General features: G+C 53.9%; 1 protein-coding gene across 3 annotated transcripts; it reads left to right on the top strand.

The window, feature by feature from the left end:
• Nucleotides 1-4,816: 4,816 nt before the first annotated feature.
• On the top strand, nucleotides 4,817-16,744 carry ITFG2 (integrin alpha FG-GAP repeat containing 2). Of its 3 annotated transcripts, none has more exons than XM_079937098.1 (12): nucleotides 4,819-5,579; nucleotides 9,395-9,490; nucleotides 10,053-10,094; nucleotides 10,189-10,360; nucleotides 11,170-11,309; nucleotides 11,751-11,899; nucleotides 12,265-12,362; nucleotides 12,481-12,534; nucleotides 12,635-12,726; nucleotides 13,837-13,954; nucleotides 14,735-14,904; nucleotides 15,020-16,743. In XM_079937098.1, the coding sequence occupies exons 1-12, from the start codon at nucleotides 5,484-5,486 to the stop codon at nucleotides 15,215-15,217; spliced, it is 1,425 nt and encodes a 474-aa protein (XP_079793224.1). In that variant the 5' UTR covers nucleotides 4,819-5,483; the 3' UTR covers nucleotides 15,218-16,743. The 3 variants fall into 3 exon arrangements, with proteins under 3 accessions (XP_079793225.1, XP_079793224.1, XP_079793226.1); XM_079937100.1 differs by having other exon boundaries at nucleotides 4,821-5,579; nucleotides 14,735-14,908; nucleotides 15,020-16,742; XM_079937099.1 differs by lacking the exon at nucleotides 12,481-12,534 and having other exon boundaries at nucleotides 4,817-5,579; nucleotides 15,020-16,744.
• Nucleotides 16,745-16,853: the final 109 nt, after the last annotated feature.

Below are 16,853 nucleotides of genomic sequence, written 5' to 3'. Positions count from 1 at the left end.
ATCATAGCCCTGGGCTTAGGGTTTGTGTCTGGGTTTCTGGTATTTCAGGATTAGACTTGCCCCTGCAGCCCATGAAAATAGCTAACCCTCACTGAGCACTTCTGATGTAAGCCCAGCCTCACACAGATTAACTTAATCTTAATCTTGTAACTATCCTACAAAAAAGGTATTGCCCCATATTACAGATGAGGAAACCAAGGGTCAGAACTTAAATGGAAAGATGATCTGCCTGGAATGTGAGATGACCTCTTGAACAAATCCAAACTGCCCTGAGGTTCATGTGACCTTAGGCGAGTTGAGCCTCTTTGCTCATCTGCAAAAATGGAGACAAAAAGCATGCCTGAGATTCCCTCCCCTCTGGATGCTTCTGTAGGATTCCAAGAATTTGAAACAGAGCGGAAAAAAAAACCCCAAACCATAACTGCACATCTGTAGAACCCTGGAAACTGGACAAGCCTTGGTTTATGTACCATTAAAACTGTCTTCTGGGCTTCCCTGGTGGCACAGTGGTTGAGAATCTGCCTGCTCGTGCAGGGGACACGGGTTCGAGCCCTGGTCTGGGAGGATCCCACGTGCCGCGGAGCAACTAGGCCCGTGAGCCACAACTACTGAGCCTGCGCGTCTGGAGCCTGTGCTCCACAACAAGAGAGGTCCGTGCGCCGCGATGAAGAGTGGCCCCCGCTTGCCACAGCTAGAGAAAGCCCTCGCACAGAAACGAAGACACAATACAGCAAAAATTAAGAGTTAGGACTTCAACATATTCATTTAAAAAGAAAAAAAGTTTTAGTACAGTGGCCAGAAGTCTTTAAGGTTAAAAATAAATGCACTAGCTACTCCACTCTGCTCTGGGTCGGGTGCAACTCTATTTCCCAGTCAGTCACACCCTCCTCACCAACCCTTAAATCTTTCCATATGCAGAGAATGTGTGGAGTAAAGAGAACCAGTGGCAACCAGAACTGAGCTGTTCCTGCAGACTACCACGTGGTCTCTGGAAGATCTTAAATGAGGTTTATCTTGTCCTAGTGCTGGTCCAAACGTCAAGTTCTATAGATTTTTATCTCCCGGGTATTTGCAGTCCCCGTTCCAGCAGCCCTTTCCCAGCACCCCCACGTGCCCCGACCCCATACGCCTGTCCTGTGAAAGGCTCCCCCGCATTCCCGTGTGCGCCCCTGCGGGTCACCGTGTGCTGCGTCCCAGTCGACTCCCTCCGACCGCTTAGGCACTGACCGCGCCTTCCCAGCCCGTTTGGGCTGCAGGTCACACCCCGCGGGCCTGGGCCAGCCTGCCGTCCCAGCATCGGTGCACTGGACTCCACCAGCCACACCAGTCTGAGTGAGAGGGTGAATTGTGAATCTCATTTCAGTTGGAGAAATAACACGTGGAAGACATTTTAGCCAGGACTAGTACCAGGTAGTCCCTTTTTAGGAAACTATTGCTTGGAAATAGAGAAACAGTCTTAAAGACCAACCTTCCCGGTCCCAAACCAGCACTCCTCAAAGCCTTGTAACCCTTAGGTTGAACGGACAGTGGGCTTAGGGCAGTGCTGAAAAAAAGCCAATGCAAGTGTGAGAAGACATTCTTGTCCTCTTTCTGGAAATCGTTATTGCTGACTTTACGGCTGCAGTTCCCCAGCTGCTCGCCAACCTCGGATAACGGATGCACCAACTATCCTTAATTGTAAAACACAACAAAACCTTATTTAGCACGTAATGAACGCTCAATATACCACTGTGGGGGGCAAAGTGAGAACGTGAAAGACTCACAAAGTGGTTCTAGGGACGAATGATCAAGAAAAAGCAGTGCCTTAGTGAACTGAGAGTTCCTTGCCTAGAAGAGAGGACCAGCCATACCCTGTCCCCCAACCGAAGACAAGCACGTTCCCTTCAGATCTCCAGTCTCCAGTTCCACGGTTAGAAGTGCCTCACACATAAAATGGTTACGTTTGTATTTTTTTTTTTTATTGAGGTGAAATTCACATGGTTTTAACCATTTAAAGCGAACAATTCCGTGGCCTTTAGTCCGGTTACAATGTTGCACAAGCACCACCTCTAGCCGCTCCTGAAACATTTTACCGCCCTTCACGTTTCAAGCCCATGTCCTGATGTTTGGGCTTCGGTGACAAGAACGACTGTCCATGCTTCAGTTAATGGCCAGTAGAGTCCTGAACAGGCAACAGCTCTGACGGGTTCTGATGGGGGCGGGCGGGGGAAACGCCACGCAAGTGCAGTGGGCTCTGAATGACCATCTCGCTCAGAGCAGGGCCCACACTGCTGTTCTGCCTGACGGCCGGGTAAGGCAAGTGTGAGGACAGCTTTCTGCGCCTCGCGACCTCTAGAACCTTCAGCATGCTAAGGTGCACTGTGAACCACACTTGTGGAAGTCTCACTCTGAGCCCACTGGAAGCTCTGGCCCCACCCTCAGGATGGTGAGTGGCTCTGGGCCTCACATGCAGAAAGAGATTCATTTCAAGGTCCTGTCTCCCCTCTGGGCACCCTAGGCCGACACCCTGAACAGGCCCACCCCGTCTACTCGTGCAGAAAGAGGGGGACGAAGAAGCTCCCTAGAAACGCTTTCTGCTTAACACACCTCCCCTTCCCCTGCCATTCGCACGTTTCTACTGAAGCTATTGTTCGGCTACGCCCACACAAACACCGTATCCAAGTCATCTCACCAGGAAGACCGCCTGGTTAGGCAGTGCTGGGGAGGAAGCCAAAATCCACGCTGAGAGAGCGCTTGGCCTAAATGAGACGAGCTCTAGATAGTGCCGCTGGAGACCCGCCAACCATCTCACTAAAAAGGGCCGACAACAGGGGTCTCCTTGCGGAGCCAGGGCTCTGTCTGCCTGGCCCTGCCATGCCTGGGCCTGTGTTCCACTCACTGGGACCGTAACACTCACTGCAGTTAAAGTAACTGGCGCAGCGGGGAGAGGCATGGGGCAGGGAGGCTTGATTCTCGCCATGTTTCTGGGAGACCTATCTTTCCTTCCTTTCTAACTTTGTTTGGCCCTCTTGACAAAAGCCAAAAGGCACTGTATCCAAGTTGCAGTCATAATGACATGACCTTCATGAAATGACAAACACAGAGCAAACAAAAACAGGCACCCTGGCACAGGAAGGTCAAGAACAAGAAGCCCAAGTTATAAATCAAGGCACGGTGGGCGCCGGGTCAGGGTCCCATTTCAGAGAGCTGGGGCAGGCCAGGGCCCTGGGAGACAGGAGCAAGGTGATCCTCATCTATTTTGCCCTGGATTATTAATTATTTTATTTTACTATTTCATTCACAGGGCTGGGAAAAGAGAAAACAATGGAGTCATACATACAGTGAAAAGAAACAATTCAGAACTAAATAAGTTTACACTTATTAGAGGGAAACATTTTAAAATTTATTGTTTTTCCACCCTTAACCCTAGTGTGAAGCTTAGGGTTTGAGCCAGGATGAGAGAACACGTGGTAGTGCGGTACAAAGCAGCATGCAACTCCTCCGTACGCAGATGGATTTAAAGCACCAGGTACACACATGGGACCCAGAGCCTTGGAATGGACCTGGCCAGCCCCACAATACACCACAAGAAACAGAAACCTAAGGGTACCTACAGTCCCCAGCGTCTGTCCAGACTATCTCCTCTTTGCCGTTCCGACCTGCTGCTTCCTGTTCCCATCTTATCTGGCCATAAGAGCCACAGGATCTCTAGGGGCCATCCCCTCCCTAGCTATCACTTGTAAAGCATGTTGCACATATATTATTTCATGCAATTAGTGCAACCACCCTGTGACCTTGTCTCCTTATTCCAGTTTTTTGGATGAATAAACGGGTTCGGCAAGATAAAGCAACAAGGCAGAAAATGATGGAGGTGGGACTCAAACCAGAATTGTTTGAGCCAAAACCCCACGTCCTTTCTGTCATTGACTGCCAGAGTTCCTAGCAAAGTCCTGAGGCTAGAAATCACGGTCCCCTCCGGTCCCCTCCCCGGTCCCAGACAAAAAGGTCCTGCCCTCCAGGGCCTTCTCCCACTATGTTCAGATGTAGAAAGTAGGCCAGCCCTGATCCAACATCCCCAGGTGAGGTAGACGTCCTTATTTTTACAATGTTGACCCCTGAAAGACCAACGTGTAGATCAGTCTGGGCCTGCAAACCTAAACCTAAAAATATACCGAACACCTGTAGAATCTCACAAATAATACTTTTGATATCCTGATTGATGAGGCCCAAAGCAAGGCTGCACTGGATTCAATATGGAAGGTTTCCCCGAGGCCAGCCTTGATGGCGATGTCCCATTTACGCTACGGAGGGGGGCCCCCGAGGGAGGGAAGCAAGAGTTTTGTGCTGGGGGGGCCAGAGCAGACCCAGAATCCCAGCGACCCCGATTTCTAGCCTGAGGACTTTGCTAGGAACTCTGGCAGTCAATGACAGAAAGGACGTGGGGTTTTGGCTCGAATAATTATGGTCTGAGCCCCACCTCCATCACTTTCTGCCTTGTTGCTTTATCTTGCTGAACCCGTTTATTCATCCAAAAAACTGGAATAAGGAGACAAGGTCACAGGGTGGTTGCACTATTTACATGAAACAATAATTGTGCAATGTGCTTTACAAGTGAGTTTCAAACTTTTACCCACAGAGCACACCCACCGTGGGACAAAAAAAGTATTTTTTTGATAAGCCGGTATATACACGTATAAATATATACAATTGAAACAAAGGTTTCACAAAAATAATACTTACCTTAACTACTCGAGATTACTTGGCATTTTCTCTTTTTTTTTTTTTTTTTTTTTTTGCGGTACGCGGGCCTCTCACTGCTTGTGGCCTCTCCCGTTGCGGAGCACAGGCTCCGGACGCGCAGGCTCAGCGGCCATGGCTCACGGGCCCAGCCACTACGAGGCATGTGGTATCCTCCCGGATCGGGGCACGAACCCGTGTACCCTGCATTGGCACGCGGACTCTCAACCACAGTGCCACTAGGGAAGCCCTGCATTTTCTATTCTATTTCGGTTTTTAAAAAGCTGGTCCGATTCACTACCCTCATTTCAAGACTCATAATGGGGAGCTACGCAGTTTTTTTTAAAACACTGTTGGAAACCACACACTCATCGGTTATTACGATTATTATGATTCTCAGGGATGGTCTGACGGCTGGGAATCTTCACTGCCAGGGCAACAAAGGACAAGGTCAAGGTTATTAGGTCAAGGCCGCGAAAGCCCTGTTGCCAAGGAAACGGCTCGGCCAGGCCAGCGTCGGCGGACCTGGGCGCGCAGAGCCTGCGGAGAAGAGGAATGGCCCGAGGCCCTGTCACTCAGCCCCGCCCCCACGCCAGGCGCGCCCGGAAGGCCCGCCTCCTCTCAGGTTAAGCGAGGAAGGCAGCGATTGGAGGCGCAGGGGGTGACGTAAGCTCCCGCTGTGGGTGGGTTTCCGCTCGGGCGGCCGTCGGGAGGGGCTCGGGGAACACTTAGCGGGGCTCCCCGGTCCCTGAGCCCTGGGAACTGCGATGAGGTCGGTTAGCTACGTACAGCGCGTGGCCCTGGAGTTCAGCGGAAGCCTCTTCCCACACGCCATCTGCCTCGGAGACGTCGATAACGACACGGTCAGTGCATGCGCACTGGAGAGACGCAGCCCGTCTGCGACCGCGGGGTGGGGCGGGGTGGGGCGGAGCGGCGGAGGCCGCCCGCGGCGGCGTGTGCGTGCTGCGAGTGCGTACGGTGTGGGCGTGGACGGCGTGCGTTGCACGGCGGGCGGTGCGGGCACGGCGCTGAGAGCTGGATCGGGAAGGGCTGTGTGGGCGGCTGGGGTACCCGGCATCCTGGCTGGATTGGTCCGGAGCCCTGCTCCAGTGTCCTTCTAGGGACTCGCGTACCGGGTGCACTGCCTGGTCAGTCACTTGTTCCCAAGAGGAGTCTGTGAACTGTGATGGCCGAGTTCCCAGCTCCTCCGGGGCCGCCTTCCCTTTCAGAGCGTCGGAAGTAGGCTAAGAGCGCGCGTGCGGCTCTTGCGGGAGCACCTTCCGCACCGCCCGGCTCGGCCCGGCCCACCGGACTGCTCTCGGCGCTTGGCCGGGGCGTCTCCGCCCGGCGGGCCCACCTCGGTTGAGTTACTGGCTCAGTGTCCATGTCCCTTTCCTCCCCCAGCGGTCCTTCCTTTTCCCGTCGGTTAAGTGACTTAATACAGGTAGAGCAGGTGGAACTGTGTCTGGCATTCGGTTAACGCTCAGGACGCGTTAGCGTCGTCGGTAGCGTTTGATTATGGGCCGAGGGCTCTGCTGCGTTCTGGGAATTCAAAAGCCCCAGCCCGCAGGTAGCTCAGCGTGGGGAGGGGGAAGGGTGATAGAAGAATAGGGAAATGTAGTGAGGCCCATTGATTACAAGATGTAGAGGGTTCTGGGGTGAAGCATCCAAGGGAACGGTGGCCATTGATGGTGTAGGACACTTTTTTCCATAATCTCAGTTTCATATGAAAAGCTGACAGAAAGGAAGTGCGCTTTCTGTGCCCTGCGTCCGCCTTCTAGAGACTGTCTCCCCACTGGTGTCGCCAGGCTTCCGTGGGGTCCTCGAGGGTGTGTATGCAAAGCACATGGTTGCTCTCCTCTCCTACCCTCTGACCCCGTCGCTTCTCTGCCTCCCTCACATCTCATCCTCACCTCCCTAACTTGTCTGTGCTCTCTTCCCAGGGAAAAAAATTCGGGCTAAAACGTCCCCATCACTCACCCCCAACCCCGCCCCCAGCCTCCTTTGCGCTGTGATGGAAAAAGTATTTTATGAGGCCTCTTGGCTCTATCCTGTCTAGGGAGGAAAAAGTTATTCCCATAAATTTGTGTTATGTTTTCTGGGCTCTCTCGTTTCTTCATATGCTCAGCAGTATAATTTTATGAGACAATCAAGGGAGGCATTTTAAATAGTACATTAACAGAGTGACGTTAGATGTGCATTATTTTCTATTTTACCTGATTGTTTAAAAGGGCACATGTGCCTTTTTTCCCTAGCTTCACAGTGTCAGCTTTTTTTGGCAATTGTACTTTTCTGAGTGAATTGCACACTCAGTTCTGCAATATTAGGTATATCACACTACTTTTTTTTGGGGGGGAGGGGAGGCGTGGGGGTGCCGTGCAGCTTGTGGGATCTTAGCTCCCCGACCAGGGATTGAACCTGGGCCTCGGCAGTGAGAGCATGGAGTCCTAACCACTGGACCGCCAGGGAATTCCCTACCTCTTTTTTTTTTAAACCTTAGTTGTAAGCATTGTAAGCTCTGTAAGGATAGGAATTTTTAAAACTTTTTTTCACTGCTGTATTCCCAATACTTAGGATAGTGCCTGGGACATAGTAGGCACTCAGTAAGTGTTTGTTGAATAAATGAGGGTTGTTATTAAAGGCAAATGTCATTATGTATCTCAAAGCAGTTTGAAGGGTTTTGCCTGTTATTAATAAATATAATTGAAAGAAAGGCAAGTAGGTGAGGTAGTTGGCTACTAATCAGGTGTGGTACACTCAGCCTGCATGAGTATGGATAGAAATTTGGTACTGATTCTCCAGGCCAGCCTTTGGAGATTTGGGGCAGGAAAAATACTTATTTCATCCCATTAAACCAGTAACCTAAAGTTATTTGCGAGTAATTTATTTCCTGCTAAGTCAGAGGGAGAAGCCAGGGATAGAATACACACCCTCGAGAACCCCACAGAACCAGTGGGGAGACGGTGTCTAGAAGGGGGACGCAGGTCACAGAAAGAGCACACTTCCTTTCTCTGGTAGCATTTCTGACTGAAGGTGTTCTTTAGTGTCACTGAGTAACCTCCAGAGGCCAGAGCCAGGATGGACCACAGAGGAGCAGAAGTGCTGGGGAGCAGATGGGCGACCCCGGAATCGTGCTCATCCAGGTCGCCTACTGAGTTGTATCTACTCACTCACCGCACTCACCACACTGTTTTACAGTTTTATTCCTTCGTCTGTGCCCTTGTTAAACTGAGGTCCTTCTCAGCAGCTGTACAACTGTGGATCTGTGGCATTTGTCTTTGGGCCCCTAACGGGTTGTTCAGCTTTCCCTGAAAACTCAAGCGTTGACTGGGCATTCTCTTTCATTCTGATTTTTCTTTGTTAAAAAAAAAATCTTTAATTTGTCATTAAGTAAACATTTATCGAGGGCCTACCATGGACTTTGGCATTTATTGAATGAATGTATAGAAAAAGAGTGAATTGTGTGAAAGATGCTAAGATCCCCAAGCCTTGGAGGCATTTAACTGGAAGCTGAAAACCCCCGTTATTCTTGCTATTTGTCAGTCACCTTTCTAGATGCTTCCCTCCGTTAGCTCTGTTCTCACGGCAACCTTATGAGGTGGATAGTCTTGTGATCCTCGTTTTATAGATGAAAAGATTCAGGCATAGAGGACTGGATTCAAATTCAGGCAGCTGCGCTCGGAGGCTCTGCGCTATTCAGCCTTTCTCCTGTGTGTCTGCAGAAGTCCTCCAGGGTGCAGAGGGTTTGATGTAAATAGATAAACTTGTTTTATGGTTCTATTATCTAATGTCCCCACCAGAAACTGCCATAACTATTAAAATATAATAAATGTAAGCTTCAAATCATTATTAATAAACCCCAATTTGTTTCTCATTTTTTCTTACTGTTGATCTGTTATGTTTTTGTTGCCTTTAAAATTAAATCTCTTGAGAATCTAATATTCACTCTGAGGACAGGAAAGGGTGTTAGATGCCCCCCCCAAGAAGGAATCATGAAAGTATTTCTGGAAATGGCATTTGGAGCCAGCTGGCTATCATCGTTATCCCCTTGAAAGGGCGGCCAGCCTTTGAGGAACCGCTGGGAAATGGGGAGCCCACATGTAAACGGCGAAGAGGCTCCAGACCCTCCTGGGAGCTTAGCCACCACTAGGGGGCACCAGAGGCCCAGAGCTGGGATGCTGCCCCTCCGGCACCTCCACCAACCGTGTTCACTCAGACGCACCAACGTCGAAAGGCCTTGCCAGGGGAGGGAGGACCCCAGAGCTGACGTTGTCTTTATTTGGTCCCTGATTAAATATGAGCTCTGAAGTTAAATTCTCCAAAGGTTACGTATTTGGGGTCATTTTCCTAACGTATCCCATGCGTAAGGACAAATTAGAAGCGCCGAAAGCAGGCGTGTGGGGCATTGAGCTGTTCAGATGTCAGACTTTTCTGAGACGGAGCACAGATTCTGTATTGGCCCGTCTCTAACCTGCCCTGCCCTCAACACACACATACCCCTAACTGGAGGTAAAGAACCTGGGAGACTGTGACTGTGTTGGTCTCGAAATCTTGCTAATAAAGTTGCTGAAGATGCAGGTTGAGGTCTTGTGACTTCCGCGGAGTGGGCCCAGTCGAGAAGGGCTTGAGTGGCTCAGCAGGACCCCAGCTTAACCCTCTCTTCTCTCTCCATTTGAAGTTAAATGAACTGGTGGTGGGAGACACCAGTGGAAAGCTGTCCGTGTATAAGAACGATGACAGCCGGCCGTGGCTCACCTGCTCCTGCCAGGGAATGGTCAGTATTCAGCTCCCTGGGTCTCCAGGGGGAAGGGACCCCTCCTGCCCAGGGACTGTCGAGGCTGGGCCGCACGCATGAGCTCCCCAGCGTGTCCGAGGTCGCCAGCTACTGGTTAAGGGTCCATTTGAATCGGAGGGAAGCCCCCAGGCTTCCCAGATGTCATGCGCACACACAGCTGGGCTGGTTTTCATTTTATGTGGTGCAATGACTCCCTTAGTTCTTCGTGGATCTGCTGAGGTTGTCTGATCGTACGAAGTGTAGTAGAACATGGGGGCAGTCATTTGAATACGTCTAGAAGTATGATAGTCTGGCTCTATTGATGTAGTTTTTGTTTTGTTTAAGCCCAACTTGTCTTCACTACCCCAGGTCCTTACACTGCTGTCTGGTGAACTGGACCCAGAGCACAGTAACGGGATTAGCCCGGCCTCTCGACGTGGGGCGTGCGCAGGAGTTTTCAGTGAATGACGGTGATGAGAAGCCCGCTCCGTGCTTCACAGAGGTTAGGGAGCACTGGGGACCCTTAGCGTGTCCCCCTGAGCCCCTCTCTCTTCTTTTGCAGCTCACGTGCGTCGGGGTTGGAGATGTGTGTAATAAAGGAAAGGTAGGAAGCCCAGGGTGCTGCGGGTTTCCCTCGGTCCATCCCCGACTCCTGTGCTCTGACGACCAGCCCCCTCCTCTACCTCTGTCTCTCCCAGAACCTGGTGGTGGCCGTGAGTGCCGAGGGCTGGTTTCACTTGTGTGACCTTACGCCCACTAAGGCCCCGGATGCTTCTGGGCACCACGAGACCCTCGGCGGGGAGGAGCAGCGCCCAGTCTTCAAGCAGCACATCCCCGCCAACACCAAGGTCATGCTGATCAGCGACATCGGTGGGCATGGCTGTCTTGCAGGCAGCCAGGGAATAGGAGTCAAGGGGCAGTAGAGCAGATCTCGAGGGAGCCAGGGGTCTCGTCAGTGTTTGTTTGGGCAGTTGTCATGCATTTAACGCCAGGCTGCTGAGCTCCCGTTATAAACCAGGCATCGTTCCAGGCACTGGGATTGCAATAGTGAATAAAACAGACAAAAGTGACTGCCCTCTTGGACCTTTACTAGGAAGGGACAGAAAATAAACACTAGCAATGTGGTAAGAAAATTAAATAGTATATTCGAAAGTAGTGAGTGCCGTGGAGGAGATCGCCCACGGAAAGGGGCTGGAGGGCGTTGAGGTCGAGTTGGCTGTTCTAAGTGGAGTTGTCGGGGAGTCCCTGCCGAGAAGGGGACAGCTGATCAACAGCTCCAGGTTGCAAGAGTGAGCCGCTTGGATACGGGGCTGGTACGTGGGCCAGAGGCTGTACCTGGTACAGCCGCTTGGATATGGGGCTGGTACTTGGGCCAGAGGCTGTCTCAAAGGTGCTGGTAGGGATATGGGTGCACCAGGGCACTCGAGTCGTGTACCCGGGGGAAGAAGCGACAGGCCCTGCGAGGCAGCTGTGTGGCTCTGGGTGCAAGAGCAGGCAGGGGAGCGGGTGCCTGGCTCAAGGGGTGATGTGGCAGGTCGGCAGGTGGGCCTGAGGTCGAACCTGATAACAAGTGCCAGTGGCGGTGGTGCTAGAGGGGCGGGGAGGAGGGCGTGCTTGTAGGACTGCAGCTGGCGAAGACAGGTTTGGCTCCAAACTCGTCTCATTTTCTGGATCCACAGATGGCGATGGCTGTTGCGAGCTGGTGGTGGGTTACACAGACCGCGTAGTCCGGGCTTTCCGCTGGGAGGACCTGGGTGATGGTACCGAGCATCTGACAGGGCAGCTGGTGTCACTCAAGAAGTGGATGCTGGAGGGTCAGGTGAGAGGCTGAGCATGGGGGCCACAGCCCAGGAGCAGAACGGGCCTCCCTCCTGGAGGGGGCTTGTGGGAGAACAGGCGGGGGCTGGGGCTCAGGGTGGGAAGGAGGGAAAACCACCTTGTTGACAGAGACCCAGAGGAGATCACTTCGAATCAGGGTCTTAGGGGAGATGGCCACTAACAGGCCGACAGGAAGGAACATTGTGCTAAGAATTAGGGATGTGATGGTGGGTGTGTCGCGTCGGGATCCGTGCTGCGGGAGCGCAGGTGCTCCCTGTGGAGAGGGTGGCACCAGCAGGAGCCCCGTGGACGCTGCACGTCCCCCTGATGCTGCCCTGGAAGGCTGAGGACATGTCCCAGGGCCCCTGCCCACCCCCGTCCTCTGCAGGCTTTTCCCTTTCTCTCGCCAGCAGTTCCCTTAAGCCCCCATTCTCTGGTGCAGGTGGACAGTCTCTCGGTGACTCCAGGGCCCATGGGTCTTCCTGAGCTAATGGTATCTCAGCCAGGCTGTGCTTACGCGATTCTGCTGTGTACCTGGAACACAGACCCTGGGCCGCCTCCCACCTCTGAGGGGCCCGAGGAGGGTACTAGGTAAGGGGGGGCGGGCCTGTGGATGGTGGGGTGCCTGGCAGCGAGGTGGGCGCCCACAGTCGTGGATGGGTCTGTGGTTGGAGCAGCTTCAGCTGGGTCCCGACACAAGCACCTCTGCCCCATTAAGGAAGATTATTTCGGGACCCAGGGAATCCTGACCCTGACGCAGCAACTGGAAGAGGTTCTGAGATTCCAGCCTGGCAGCTCCGTCCCTCTCTCTCGACTTGCCCACTGGCCCAGGTGGGGTGGGCGATAGGTCTCCCAGCTGATTCACGTCCTGGAAACTCGCACAGAGATGGGGCCCACGCGGGTCCGGAGAGCCCAGCTCTGTTGGGCTCCCACTTAGCCACCGTCCCCCACCACAGGGAGACCCCCGCTGCCCGAGACGTTGTGCTGCACCAGACGTCCGGCCGCATCCACAACAAGAACGTCTCCACTCACCTCATCGGCAACATCAAGCGAGGTGGGGCGGGGAGGGGCGGGGCGGGAGGTGCAGAGGTGAGGGGGGAGGGGAGGTACAGCCTTGCCTTTCGCCTTTCCTTCTTCCGGTCCTTCTACCGCCCCTCCCTCTGCGTCCGCAGGCCGCAGCCCCAAGAGCGGCGCCTCGGGCCTCTTTGCCCTCTGCACCCTGGATGGTGAGTCCCTCGGGTCAGCCATGGGCCGTGCAGGGTGGGCAGGGGTGTGCCCGGGGTCTGCGCAGGGTTCTGCCCCCAGCCTGGCCGCCTCTCCCCGCAGGGACGCTGAAGCTCACGGAGGAGGCGGACAAGCTGCTGTGGTCGGTGCAGGTGGACCACCAGCTCTTCGCCCTCGAGAAACTGGACGTCACGGTGAGTGGGGGCCCTTGGGGCCATTCTCCCTTCTCCGCCGACTCCGCCTTTCCCTCAAGGCTCCCTAGACAGGCCTGGCCCCCGAGCTCCGCCCACTCCACGGGCTCAGCGCTGTTCTCTGTGCCGCTGGGGAAGCTCCCATTTCAGCAGAGCCGATGGCTCCAAAGAGAAGCAACTTGTTCTTAGGGTCCAGAACTGAGTTGCTCGCCCATCTGCAGATGTCCGCACACGAGTGTGTGTTCACGTGTTCACCAGAGCTGTGGCCCCTGGGTCGGCAGGTGGGGCTGCGCTGATGCGGCCGTTGTGCCTGCTTGAGGGTCTAGGAGAAGAGGCGTGAGGCTCTGAGGTCAGGTCAGGACAAGCCCGGCTCTGAGTCCAGTTCTGCCACCTCCCGGCCAGGTGGCCTTGGGTGAGTGAGCTTGTTTCTGTAAGCTGGCGCTTCCTCAATATAACATGGGAGTGACATCACTTCCTCAATATAAAATGGGAGTGACGTCACTTCCTCAATATAAAATGGGAGTGGCATCACCTCTACTACTTAGGGTTGTCGCGAGCACTCTCGGGGGGCGGCTCATTCAGCAGCCCCCTCTGGTGCCGGGTGCCGGGACATGTTCGGTGAGAAACGCAGGGGGTTTGCCTTCCCAGCTGTTTGTCACCCGGAGCCAGAGTCCACAGCTCCCGTAATTTCATCCACCCGGTCAGGAAGCCTTTCTAAAACAGCTCCTGGGGACTTCCCTGGTGGCGCAGTGGTTAGAAATCCGCCTGCCAAAGCCGGCGACACAGGTTCGAGCCCTGGTCTGGGAAGATCCCATGTGCCGTGGAGCAGCTAAGCCCATGCGCCACAGCTACTGAGCCTGCGCTCTAGAGCGCGCGAGCCACAGCTACTTAAGCCCGCGCGCCTAGAGCCTGTGCTCCACAACAAGAGAAGCCACCAAAATGAGAAGCCCGCGCGCCGCAATGAAGAGTAGCCCCCGCTGGCCGCAACTAGAGAGAAAGCACGCGCGCAGCAACAAAAACACAATGCAGCGAAAAATAAATAAATTGAAAAAATAAAAATAAAATAAAACGGTTCCTGGCCACCCCTGCATCCCTGTCTCTGGCCTTTTTCAGGGCAACGGGCACGAGGAGGTGGTCGCCTGTGCCTGGGATGGACAGACGTACATCATTGATCACAACCGCACCGTCGTGCGCTTCCAGGTGGACGAGAACGTCCGCGCCTTCTGTGCAGGTGGGACCCTGCCCTGCGCCCCTTGCTAAGCACACCTGTCCCCCTTGCTTCCACTCTCACTGCGGCCCCTGACACAAGTCTTCGTAAACAAACGAGTTCTTCAGCTCTTCGGTTAGAGGGTGTGAGTGGACACCAGATTGCCATCTTTATGGTTTTAACTAAGAGGAGATGAAAGACAGTGAGGTGTCTATCTTTGGATATTTTAAAGGATCAGATATGGGGGGCGGGTTGTTCAGAAAAAGAAAGAGTCGGATGAGTTCTTGTCTGCCTGCTGTGTGGAGATATGGGAAAGTTCCTCCCCATCTGAACATGTCAGGACTCTGAAGACTGTTCTCCAAGTTCCATTCTCTTAGTTCCAAATCGGGGACCTTGGGAAGCAGCGTTAACTCCGTTGGGGGTGTCTCTGGTCACTGAAATGGTAACACTTGAACGACGCGCTGGTGCCACATTGCAGTGACCTGGGAAGAGGGATCACCACCCAGGAGAAGCCGCCCCGCGTTACCCTGGGGCTGTCACTGAGATGGGAAACCAGCACGTGTCACCTCCTAGGACACTGTCCTGCCTGGGCTTTGTTACTGTGGTTCTCCGTATCTGGAATGGGCCAGATATTTTACGTTTTACCTGCTTTACTGAGTTCCCAGCAAGGAAGAAATAGAAAGAGGGCCTTTAGTTTTCTGCTTGGCGTCCACGGGTGGATAGAAACTGCTGACACGAATGCCGCCCGCGCCGGGCATAAACCTCCCCGACCTTTTTCTCCTACCCCCGCCACCCCTCCCCCAGGCCTCTACGCCTGCAAAGGGGGCTGCAACAGCCCCTGCCTCGTGTACGTCACCTTCAATCAGAAGATCTACGTGTACTGGGAGGTGCAGCTGGAGCGGATGGAGTCCACCAACCTGCTCAAAGTGCTAGAGGCTGAGCCGGAGTTCTGCGGCCTGCTGCGGGAGCTGGGGGTGGGTGAGTCCTGGGGGCGGGGCTGCTGCGGGAGCTGGGGTGGGGGAGTCCTGGGGGCGGGGCTGCTGCGGGAGGCCAGGTCCCAGCAGACCCACCAGCCCCTCTTGCCCGCAGACCCTGACGACCTCCCCGCCGCCCGGGCCCTGCTTCACCAAACCCTCTACCATCCCGATGGGCCGCCACAGCGTGCCCCCCCAGGCCTCCGCGATGCCTCCTAGCTGGACCACCATCTTGGCTAAACGGGACCCTTCTGAACCTCCCCACCCCGCAAGCTGTCCACGGTGTTTGCAGGACAGGGAGCGCACATTATAGAGGAGGGATGGCGGCAACCCTCGGGGGACTGGGAACTGTAGACCTCATGGTCTTTCTGGTGAAGGAGGAGACGAGTTGCTCCTCTGCCCCTTTCCTCGTGTGCCTGGCCCATCACACCGGTAGGCACTGCCCCCTCCCCAGAGCTCCCCACTCTTGTTGTGTGGGAAACAGACTTGTTTGTGAGGAGGGACTACAGATCTCTTACTGCTCCCCAGCCAGACTTTGGGGCCAGTGGCGCGATGGCAGTGAGGCCCCACCCCCAAGTTCCATCTTTTGTGGCACGGCTCCAGGTCACTGACGTCAGTGATTGTTACACGAATGGCGAACCACAGATCTTTGACTTACGATGGGTTTCACTCTCATAAATCCATCGTAAGTTGAAAATATTGTAAACTGAAAATGCATTTCCCACACCTCACCTACCGAACGCCACAGCTTAGCCTACCCTGTGACAAACGTGCTCAGAACACTTACATCAGCCTCTAGCTGGGCAAGGTCACCTAACGCGAAGCCTGCTTTATAGTAAAGTGAGGGATATCTCACCTAATAAACTGGACACTGCACTGGAAGTGAGAAACAGGATGGTTGTCAGTGTATTGGTTGTTCACCCTCATGATTTTAAAGTCTGATGCGGGTTTGCAGTCCAGGCAGGCCACGATCAGAACGATACCCTGGGCCACGTATATCCCTTCTTCTCTTGCTTCCTGTGCTCTGAATCAGTGGTCTTCGACTTGTAGGTTGCGATCCTTTGTTGGGTTGTGGTCGGCAATTTTTTTAAATAAATGAGATAGAGTAGACTAAGTAGGACCAAAAATATGGGAGTATGTTGCTCACGTGTAGGGAAGGATTGTTTTGTTGTACTTGTGTGTGTCCGTGCACGTGTGTGTAGTGAGTGCAACGTAGAATACACTTCCTGCTGAGTTGTATTCAGAGGAGTTGGAAAGCCACTGCTGTCAGTTATAGTGACCCCAGCCAGAGGGGTCAGCCCGAGGGAATGTCCCCCTTCACATTTCCTTCTGTAAGGGAACAAGGGCAGAGTGATCAGTGTCTGAGAAGCAGAGAAGGACACTAGCTAGGACAAACAGGTGTTTATTCAAATGGGGAAGCCACTGAGCTGAGGGCCTCCTTGGGCCTGGGTCTGCAATTGCAGAAGCAAAGGAGGCGGAAGGGAGGGGGACAGGGAGAGGCCCGGGAGAGCAGGGGTCGAGGAGCAGGGCCAGAGGGGCCAGCGCACTCTCACACCTGTGCCAGTGAGCCCCTCTCCTCTCCTCTGGGTGCAGAGGACTCAGCTGAGAAAGGTATGGCCAGGGCTCACGGCAGATCCTGGTTCTGCTCAGATCTAATCTACTCCAGGGTCAGGGTTTTGACTCCGAGCTGAGTGTCCTAGTCCCCTGGTCGGGTTAGTTACACCACTGTCTTCCTCTCCCGTAATCCAACATATGAGAGACTCAAACCAGCCAGAGAGGCACCCGGGGGCCTGGCCCTTTGAGGTTTGGGCTCTTCACAGGGAAGGTAGCAAAGCCGCCTTGTGTCTTTGCTGGACTCAGGGCCGGGGTGGGGGGGTTGGGTAGCCACTGATGCCAGAAAAAACCAGCTCAAGCTCAGGAGGCCAGAGATGAGGGGTGGGAAGAAGGTC

This window comes from Stenella coeruleoalba, assembly GCF_951394435.1.
Source record: "Stenella coeruleoalba genome assembly, chromosome: 11".
Lineage (NCBI taxonomy): Eukaryota > Metazoa > Chordata > Mammalia > Artiodactyla > Delphinidae > Stenella > Stenella coeruleoalba.
The sequence above is the reverse complement of the archived record's forward strand: the minus strand, read 5'-3'. Positions and strand labels throughout refer to the sequence as shown.

Excerpts from the sequence above, each read along its gene's own strand:
- ITFG2 (XM_079937098.1), top strand. The coding sequence starts at position 5,484 with ATGAGGTCGGTTAGCTACGTACAGCGCGTGGCCCTGGAGTTCAGCGGA. Across the intron at positions 11,310-11,750 it reads AGTGGATGCTGGAGGGTCAG|GTGGACAGTCTCTCGGTGAC; the intron begins GTGAGAGGCTGA and ends TCTCTGGTGCAG. Across the intron at positions 14,905-15,019 it reads GCCTGCTGCGGGAGCTGGGG|ACCCTGACGACCTCCCCGCC; the intron begins GTGGGTGAGTCC and ends TCTTGCCCGCAG.